General features: G+C 30.9%; 1 protein-coding gene across 12 annotated transcripts in view; it reads left to right on the top strand.

Annotated features, from left to right (window-relative positions):
- LOC145287793 (rho GTPase-activating protein 45-like) overlaps window positions 1-10820 on the top strand; it is a 329642-nt gene that overhangs the window by 251585 nt on the left and 67237 nt on the right. For all 12 annotated transcript variants that reach the window (XM_080135634.1, XM_080135627.1, XM_080135626.1 and 9 more), the window contains 4 exons: window positions 226-303; window positions 2162-2221; window positions 6446-6502; window positions 7708-7841. In XM_080135634.1, coding sequence (XP_079991760.1) covers window positions 226-303; window positions 2162-2221; window positions 6446-6502; window positions 7708-7841 — 329 coding nt within the window. The remainder of the gene's footprint in view (window positions 1-225; window positions 304-2161; window positions 2222-6445; window positions 6503-7707; window positions 7842-10820) is intronic.

The following is a 10820-nucleotide window of genomic DNA, read 5'->3' as shown; positions in this document are numbered from 1 at the left end:
TGTTGAACGGATTAAATATAAAATTTGATGAAATCAATTAAATGTGTTGGTGTGAAAACTGATAACATATATCATCAGACGTAACACACATATGTGCCAGCGTGTCTTTGAAATCCACTGCATTGAAGAAGCAACAAAGAAAAATCAAATCCTGGAAGCTCAGACAGTTTGACTTTTTATTGCTATGTTATAAACATTTTTTTTTTTTTCCTTTTTTCTTTTTAGGCCTCAGAAGCTGAGATGACTTACAAGGAGTGCATCTTAGAAGCTAATAACAGGCAGCAAGACTTGGATAAAATTAAAGTGCGTATCATCATTATTTATTTATTTTTTTTCCTTTCTCTCTCCCTAAGTTTTGCTTGAGAAAAGTTTTTTTTGATATTGTTTGTCAATCATTTGTATTTTTGATTATATCTTTATGACTTACATATCCAGCTATCCCTAAAATATCTAAATTAATAACTGCAAAAATTTTGCCCATTTCTCACACGAGTGATAAAGTCAAAACGCCCATTTCAAGTTAATTCAACTATAAATGACACACACACCATCTTTTTTTATATACTTCTCTTATATATACAATACTAGTCATTTTTGTGCCACACATGACTTGCATTATACGGTTAACAAGATAATAAATACTTTTGAGATTTGTATGAAATTAAGCCACATATGGCAGAAGACAGACTATCAGACCATTAGCATCAAGTTACTTCAACTATCTCTTTATATACTAAAGATGTGTTTAATACAATAATATTGGCACTTTTGAGATATCATTTGAAATTAAGCCACATATGATGCAAGAAAATACAATCGACCAGCATCTCGACAGAATTACATCAGTTTTTAGATATCTCTGACAGAAAAATGATTAACAAAAAAGGAAGAAGAAAAAATGCTTGAGAAAAAACTTATATGGCTGAAAACTTCTTCTTTCATTTCTTTTAAGGTAAATAATTTATCCCTGAAATATCTAAATGAATAATTGCAAAAATTGAGCCCATTTCTCACACTAACGCAAAACGCCTATTTCAAGTTTCATACCATCATTTTTATATACTCCTCTTGTATATACAATATCAGTCAATGCCTTAGCAGATTTCCATCCTTGAGAGATTTTTATATCTCTAATGGAAAAATGATTAACACAATAAAACGTTTCAGAAGGATCCTATATGATTGAAAGCTTCCTCATTGTTTTTTTTTTTTTTGTTTTTTTTTTTAACAAATAATTTATTTTGAAGGAATCTTAATAATTATAAAACTCTGTAAACTGTCTAGGCATCTTTGTTGGCTTGCTTGAATTTTCTGAGGTTCGAATCCTAGAACAGTTAAGCTATGCTGACGAGGAGTAGTACCATGAAACACGTATATATATTTGAGGACTGATTTCTTCAGTGGAAAGCAACCATTTATTAAGTCCTCTGACAAGGACTTTTGGTTTTAATCAACCATTTGTCTGAAACATTAGCATATCCAGTGTCGCGATTATGTAAATTTGTTTATATTAATAAAAATATGTCTTCCTCTTCTTTTATTGAGCACTCTTAATAACCTTATTAAATTCATTAGTTATCACTCTTGAATACTTTTAACCTGATATATATATATATATATATATATGTATATATATATATATATATATATATATATATATATCACATTTAAATTTAGATAAGATGCCTGCACGATTTTACCTTAAAAAAAATTGTCAGATTCAATGTCAAAAAAAAAATTGTCAGATTCAATGTCAAAAAAAAAATTGTCAGATTCAATGTCAATTAATACATAAATGTTTAAATACAATACTTATCTGATAACTAAATGTTTTGGTTTCGATTTTAGCTGATGTCACTCAAGTCATATTTCTTTTTAAAAATTTTGAAATCACTACTATATGTTGGATACAATATAATAATCAATAGAGAATTGGCTCTATAATGATAAATACAAAATCTGCATTAATTAAAATATCTCATTTAAGTGTAGTTTACGACCGGGCAATGCTGGACAGTATGCTAGTAAAAAATAATATTGTTTTTCGCTTTCTGAAATTTCTGAAAAGCTTAATATACTACTCCTCTTCATTAATGCAAACAGCTCTTGTATATGTTAAAGAGATTTAGCTATTATTTTTATTCTTTTTTCCCCCCCACAGGGAGATCTCTTATCCAAAGTCTACGAACAAATTTTTCTGTGCGATAGCACCATCAAATCAGTAAGTCTTCATTTTTTTCTTCAGTTTCCTTCTTTGCCTTTTCTATCTTTTATTTGTTTATTACAGACAAAAAAGGCGTACTATTCGTCTGTTCATAAAAGGAATTAAAATAATGACTTTATTACAATTATAAAACTTTGTCGAACATCGGGGTGTGCTTGCTTGAATTTTGTCTTCAATGATCAGGCAATTTCATTTTAAAAAAGTGATGACAGGTGAATTTTTATTTCCTGGAGAGTCCTAGAGTGGATGAAACGCGGAATATTCAGTGTAGCTTAATCGCCATATATATTTTAGAACTTACTAGCTCTACCTATGTATTGAGCACTTTTGAAGTAAATACTTAAAGTTTACACATGAATTTATACTTTCGTATATTAATTTTATGTGAGTATGTGTGTGTGTCTATGGGTGTGGTTCAGAGGCTAAAGAATAAGGGTGGAGAGTTGTAGGTTTTGGTTTCGATTCTAGCTGAATACACCCAAGTAATATATGTATATTTTTTTTTAGTTTTGATCTCGCTACTATATATTCGGTTCAATATAATAATTGATAAAGAATTGTCTCTATAATAATAAATATTTAATCTGCATAAATTAAAATATATCATATTTAAGCATATCTTATGACCGGGCAACACTGGATGACCTGCTAGTGCAGTGTATAGACACATGATTTTTATTTGTTTCTGGTGGATTTTAGTCTTGCTTTTTCAAATTTTATATGAATGGATATATGTAAGTGTGTATTTTTATTTTAATTCAACAAGTTCTCAGAAATTAAGGATCACCATATGAGATACATAGATATTTGAATGTTTTATTGTAAAGTTCTCTTTTAACTCTCAAATGTTAAGAAGTTAATATTGATTTTATTCTTCATAAATAACCAGAGTGTCTCTCTGTACAGAGGTTTGTCAGAACAACCTAGCATGATGATACTTTTCCCTGACCAAATATTCAAAATCACATAGTATTCACAGCCCAGATAAGATCTCCTCACTATGGCTAATCCATATTAGCTTTTCTGAGGAATAGTGCACCTTCTCCAAGTGATGTTACCTCAAGTAATAGCACGAAGCTGGATATTCCACCAGACTAGATAAATTCTTGTCCTGGAATCCAGTAAGACGAAGAGATTAAAAACGATTGATATACTACAACATATGAAAATGGTTAATTGGGAGGAGGAAAATTATGTTCTCAATTTCTTTACTAACTTGAGAGATAAAGAAATTTAATGGATCATTCAAATATCTATGTATCTCATATAGAGTTCAAGTGTTAACCCCAGGTAGTGGACCCCTTGATTTCTGAGAATTTAGACTGAAGTAAAATAAAATGTTAAAGTATATCTTTTTTGTGGTCCCTTACCGAATTCCAGAACATGGATTCATCTAGCCCGGTGGAGTATCTAGCTTAACTTTAGGCAACATCACTTGGAAAAGGTGCACCATTTCTTGTATAAACCAGTGAGAGGTAGCCATACAAAAGGGATCTTATTCGAATTTTAAGTTCTATGTTCTTGTGAATATTTAATCAAAGTTTATTTCTAGGGGAAAGTATCCTCGTTTTATATTGTCCCGACACATGTACAAAGAAACACTCAAGGCAGTGTCTAGTAGGTATTCAAATTCTCTCCTCTATGCATTTAATGTATATTATTAGGAGTGCACAATTTCTACATGTTATAGTATATTAATTGCTAATTTGTTATGTTACTGTTGTATTTTGTATGGTTTTTTCTTCTTTTTTTTTAAACAAGAACCCAAGTTTATCCAGTAAATAAAACGTTGGTTAGTAAATCGTTATTTTTTTGCATTTTTTTTTTTTTTTTTGCATTTCCATACACCAAACATGAATATAAATATCACTAAAACATCTGCTGGGTCATAAGCTTCATTTCGGTATCTTACTTGCCTGGGTGGGTTGCCTGTAGGCTGAGATAAACCGTGTTACACACACACACACACACACACAGTAAATCAGACTTACAAAGGGAGATAATAACTTCCGGTGTGTACTGGAAAAATATCCAGTAAATAAAACATTGTTTAGTAAATCGTTATTTTTTTGAATTTTTTTTTTTTTTTTTTTTTTTTTTTGCATTTTCATACACCAAACATGGATATAAATATCACTAAAACATCCACTGGGTCATAAGCTTCATTTCGGTACCTTACTTGCCTGGGCAGGTTGCTTGTAGGAGATAAACCGCGTCTCACACACACACAGACAGACATAAGGAAAATTTATTATAAGATTTATTTTAATTATTCTTTAATTATGAGGAGTTGGGTGGAAGAGTACTTTATAGATAAGTTTCCACTCCTGCTAACATTTGTGTGTGTGTGTGTGTGTGTGTGTGTGTGTGTGTGTGTGTGTGTGTGTGCATGTGTTGAATAGTAAAATTATATCAAACCAGATTTGATATTTTGTTAATGACTTCCCTCTGAGGAGATGAACCTACATCGAAAATCCATGGATTAAGGAAATTACTTTAAATTGTATTCTTTGTTCAAATAATAAATTTTTGTTTTGAAAAATTTTATTTTTCTGAATGAAATTTTAATATAAAAAATTATAAATTTTATTTTACTTCATCTAGTATATTGAGCATTTCTTATTTTGCTGAGATTGTCTAATATAAAAATATTATGTCCCAAAAATATTTTATAAGAATTGATACCACGAGATTCAATAATCTGTGATCCAGTTCATCTTATTAATCTGATATATATACATATATAATAAAACATGTTAAAAAAACACTTTGAAAAAGAGTTAAAAACATATTTAATCTGAAAAGGAAACACTTGATAAGTGGATAGTCGTTAATCCGCAGAGTTTCGAAGAAAAGAAATACTTTCCTTCTCATCAGAGGGTAGGAATTAGCAAAATGTGGGATCGGATTTTGCATACAAAAGTATTTGATGAAACTACAAGTAAGTCAAAGATCTTACTTGATAACAAAAAGTGAAGCAGAGGGAATATGGTGAAGAAAAAGGTGATTACACGTGAATGGATAGTCTGGTGAAAGGTAAATAATCCAATGACGGTAAAATCCAAAAATATAACTCAAAGAAAGTTAATTGAGTTTCCATTTGCACAAGTAAAATCCAAGGAAATCACGTAATTGGAAGATGGTCCAAAATAATCCAAAAGGCCGAAATTCATGAAATAATTCACAAATATGTACAAAGAAAAGAAAAGGAGAAAATTCCAATAATATTAATATTGTTGCCAAGGCCGCTGGAAAAATGGTGGGATCTTTCTATCGATCCAGTAGATATCTCACTGCTGATGCAATTCTCTATATATATAAGAGCCAGGTACGTCCAAGGATGGAATACTGTTGCCACATCTGGGCAGGAGCTGCTAGAAAGGACTTGTCCTTCCTTGATAGAGTTCAAAATAGACTTCGTAGCCTCGTAGGAGATGTCCTTTTCTCTTCCTTGCAACCTTTATCTCACAGAAGAGATGTTGCGAGTTTGTCTCTGATGTATCGTTATTTTCATGGAAAGTGTTCGACTGAGCTTCAATCTATGGTCCCCCCTCGCAAAACTTTCACAAGAAACACTCGTCTAGCCGTAAACACTATCAATAATTCCCCCCACTCTTTATCTGTGCCTAAACCTAAACGTAGATTCCATGAACAAAGCTTTTTTATTAGAACTGCACGCCTGTGGAATTGTCTTCCGTTTTCCTGCTTTCCGGCTGACTACAATATGGTTGTCTTCAAGTCTAACGTAAATAAGTTCTTGATGAGCCGTTCCATATAAGTTATCAAATTTAACAAATTTTCATTACTAATGATTATTATATTGTCCAATTTCTACTGTACACTCTTTAACCCTTATCCTTGAGTGGCCTCTTGGCCTTGATAATGTGTTGATACCTATGAAAAAAAAAAAAGAAAAAGAAAAAGTCCAATGTGAACAAGTTCTAATTGAATCGTCCCCCTAAGTAATCCAAGTTACAAAATTCCCACTGTTTACTATGCTAAACTCACAATGACTAATGTATACCTATTAACCCTTATCCTTGAGTGGCCTCTGGGCCTTGATAAGTGGTGACACCCATGTAAAAAAAAAATAAATAAATAAATAAAAGAAAAATAAGATATGCTTTTCACACGACTGCCGAGACATAATAAATATATATATTAAATAAAAACGTTTTATTGTTTTTAATATACATTGAAATCATTTCTTTTCTATTGCAGGTAACTGTTGAATATTTTAGCTTACTTCATACAGTTACAGCACCATTACCATTACGGGTAAGTTAACTCATTCTTAAACAAATACATGTATCTTATACTAGCTGCTGCGACCCAACATTGGATTGGGAGTGTTTATATTTAAAGTTTGAATAGAATTATGTCCCAATATTTGTATTGAACTATGTAGCTCAATATTACTTTTGGAGTGTTTATTAATATTTATTCATCTCAATTGAGTCAGTTCTATATTTAAAATATAATGGACATTATTTTCATAGAAATGTTAATAAACTCATATTTGCTGTGTGCTATTGTTTTTCTGTCCAAAAAGCTAATTTTTTACGCTATCCAGAAAAAATATCAGTTTTATCAAAACATATTTGTTGATTCAATATATTTTTTATTCTGTGGAGTTTCTACGGGTCCTGCTAGTGATCTAATAAGTTTTAGTTGATTCCTATTTTTAATTTGGTTTTTGATTGTTTATGCATTTTTATTTTTTCATCTTCTCTTTGCTTTCTTCTATATTTTTTACTTTTTTTCTTTTTCTTTTGGCTTTTTGTTTTCTTCTCTTTTTTGACTTTTTCTTTGCTTTCTTCTCTTTGCTTTCTTCTCTTTGCTTTCTTCTCTTTGCATTCTTCTCTTTGCTTTCTTTTCTTTGCTTTCTTTTTCTTGGCTTTCTTTTCTTTGCTTTCTTTTTCTTGCCTTTCTTCTCTTTGCTTTCTTTTTCTTGCCTTTCTTCTCTTTGCTTTCTTTTTCTTTGCTTTCTCTTTGCTTTCTTTTTCTTTGCTTTCTCTTTGCTTTCTTTTTCTTTGCTTTCTCTTTGCTTTCTTTTTCTTTGCTTTCTCTTTGCTTTCTTTTTCTTTGCTTTCTTCTCTTTGCTTTCTTTTTCTTTCCTTTTTTCTTTTTCTTTCCTTTTTTCTCTTTGCTTTCTTCTCTTTGCTTTCTTTTTCTTTCCTTTTTTCTTTTTCTTTCCTTTTTTTCTCTTTGCTTTCTTTTTCTTTCCTTTTTTCTCTTTGCTTTCTTTTTCTTTGCTTTCTTCTCTTTGCTTTCTTCTCTTTGCTTTCTTTTCTTTTTTTATTTGCCTTTTTCTCTTTGCTTTCTTTTTCTTTCCTTTTTTCTCTTTGCTTTCTTTTTCTTTCCTTTTTTTCTCTTTGCTTTCTTCTCTTTGCTTCCTTTTCCTTTGCTTTCTTTTCTTTTGTTGTATTTTTTTATTTTAGAAAATATTTTTTTTTTAATTTATTTCCATCGTTTTATTTTAGTTTATGACATTGTGTGAGACGAGCAAACAGTATGAACCTGCGAGTCAATATGCAGAATTTGTACGAAGACTGCCGAATACTAGTAATCCACAGACTGTAGAACCATTTGCTTTTGAACCATATGTGCCTCTCAAGTGAGTGTTTTTAAATCTTTTATTTAAGCATTTAGCATTTTAAAAAGAAAACTATTTCTAAGTTATATGCCTCGTACATGCTTAATTTAATTATCTTTGAAATGAAAGCAACATAATCAAATGATACTGTATAAGTGCTCGACTGAACTCCAATCCTTGGTTCTCTTCCTACCACTCACCAAGCTACAACCACAAAAGAAAACTTTAATTTCTCGTTCTCTCTTTTTACTAAAAACTAAACAGAACAAAATTTCTTTCCAAGAACGTATCATCTGCGGAACAAAATACCATGAAGCAGGTTCCCAACCGACTCCATCAATGTTATCTTCAAGTCTAATGTTAACAAATACTTTGTGATCTGTTCTCTTAGATCAGCGGTTCTCAACCTTTTTTGACCCATGGACCCCTTTTCCCTTCTTTTTTTTCTTGGTGGACCCCCTTATAATTTTTGGTCATAAAACAATATTCTGTTTCTCAATATAATTTTTTGAGCTTTTAATAAACAAATAAATATTATATTGGATTTACTGAAATAAATTGAATATTCAAATATTCAAATATTATATTGGATTTACTGAAATAAATTGAATATTCAAAACTGACAATTCATTTATAAGAGAGCAATTCATAGGTCACGTGACCAAAGTTTCGCACTAATAGTTTAGCTACGCGTTTATACTTTCAAAAAATGTAAAAAATTTACTCGCAAAAATGTCAAAATTTTTCACAGATAAAATTGATTGAAAATCGCCCCCCAAAATTTGATTTTCGCCCACGAGGGGGCGATTCGCCCCCGGTTGAGAACCGCTGTCTTAGATAATGAAATTCTGTCTTACACGCATTTTTTCTAATCCCCAGGGTAGTATTTGTCATCAGACCAATAATTTTTTAATCCTTATCCTTGAATAGTCCCGGGATGTTGATAAGTGGGGGGGATTATTAATAAAAAATATTTTTTTTACATTTGAATGATTAAATGTGAAGATTTTTTTTATGCCACTTGTCCTCTCAAAATGACAGGTTTGTTTTATGACAGATAGAGATATGAAAAAGTGGTAAAGAAACAAATAAATATCAAATAAATGTTACCAAAGGCAAGATACGTTACGCTTCCATTTACCTAGATAAGTTTTTCATGTTTTAACCGATTTAAAGTGTGTTTTAAGTGCAAAATGCAAGTAGTGCTGAGCGCTTAAGTTAAAGCGAAAACAAACATGGCGCCATGATGCTATTGCCTTTGAAGTCAGAAGAATCAGTCAAAAACTAAAAAAAAAAAAAATACTGACAGAAATCCATCGAATAAACGTCACAGTAATATTTATTTCAAGTTTTTGATCGGTTCTCAGAACTCCAAAGGCAAGAGCAACAAAGAACCATCTTTGTTTTTGTTATAACTTTATAACTAGCGTTTCACACTTCATCTATTCAAACAAGTTGGCCCTTTCTCTCTGAAAAAAAAAAATGTCTTTTCTTTTTCATGTTAACATATATATATATATAAGTCTGAAGAGTCCTAGAGTGGATGAAACGTGGAATATTCAGTGTAGCTTAATCGCCATATATATTTTATAAATTACTAACTAGCTCTACCTACGTATTGAGCACTTTTGAAGTAAATACTTAAAGTTTACGCATAAATCTATACCTTCGTATATTAAATTTATGCGAATAAATGAAGTAGTTATATATATATATACATACACAGACACACTTGTTTTTTTTGGCAATTTTATAAGTTCGAAATCTCAGCAAATATCTATTGGAATTTAACAAATGAAGGCTCATTGGAAAGCTAATGACCTGAATTGTGTAATGGGCTATGTGACATTTGCCCTTAAGGTCGTACATTAAGGGGATCATCCATCATCCAGAGCCTATTTTTGACACTTTTTTACAGTCCTAAAATGTTTCAATCATAGTCGTTTGTTTTCCTAGTTTTGCATATGAATTACAAAATACCTGATATTTTCCCAAAACCTCTGGCCTTAATGGAGGGGAGACTAAAACTTGCTGCTATGGTTTCAAATGATCTGAAATAACAGCAAAGTGAGACTTGACTCCAAATATTTGTCATATGTGATTTCTCTTCTCATTAGTTTTCATGCATAAAGTAAATTTCACAGTGTATAAGGATTATTTGATACTGGAGATATTCATAATCGTACCATATTTCCAAAAGAGAAGAGATATAACATATGAGAAATATTTGGAATCAAGTCTCCCCTTGCTGTTATTTCAGATCATTTGAAACCATAGCAGCAAGTTTTAGTCTCCTCTCCATCAAGGCCAGAGGTTTTGGAGAAATATATTTAAATGAGTGGAGTCACCAACAATTGTTATGTTTTTTTATATACTTGTTTTATTATTTGATATTTTCATTTTTCCAATTATTGAAATAGATTTCATGCGTTTGGAGGATTTTTAACCATTTTTTTTTTTAAGTCCTCTTCAGAAGTTTTATGGAAAGGGATGACTTGAAAGAGCCATTTTGGGAATAAATATTCTTCCCAAGAAGTGGAAATAGGTGTCTTTAAATTTCTTCTAACTTAAGTGTGCTTGATTTTGCTGGGGTCAGCTCAAGGTCATTGAGTGGGAATTGAGGTCGTGGGTGTGTAGATGTTATTTTACATTTTTCTTTTTTATTCATTTTTCCTCTTCCTTGTGTGTGTGTGTGTGTGCTTGCTTTTCTGTAGTTACTTCATTTAATAAGTGTGTATGTGTTCACATGCAGATGATTGTGTGTTTTCCTGTATTGACTTATGAAATATAGGTTATATTTTGTAGTTTAAATAGGCTATGTCTAGTGTCTGCTTCTGGCAGGAAAACTTATTTAATTTTCTTTTTTAGATGTGCAAAAGAAAATCATTAGAAAATTCATGTTTATATTCATTCATTTCTTGTAAAACAAATGATTTTATCATTGACATTGGTTTCCCTGCTATTCTTCCAGTCATTATTCTTTCTAGAAAGACATCAAGT

Source organism: Euprymna scolopes, chromosome 11, assembly GCF_053919585.1.
Source record: "Euprymna scolopes isolate OS-2025 chromosome 11, ASM5391958v1, whole genome shotgun sequence".
Classification (NCBI taxonomy): Eukaryota; Metazoa; Mollusca; class Cephalopoda; order Sepiida; family Sepiolidae; genus Euprymna; species Euprymna scolopes.
The sequence above is the reverse complement of the archived record's forward strand: the minus strand, read 5'-3'. Positions and strand labels throughout refer to the sequence as shown.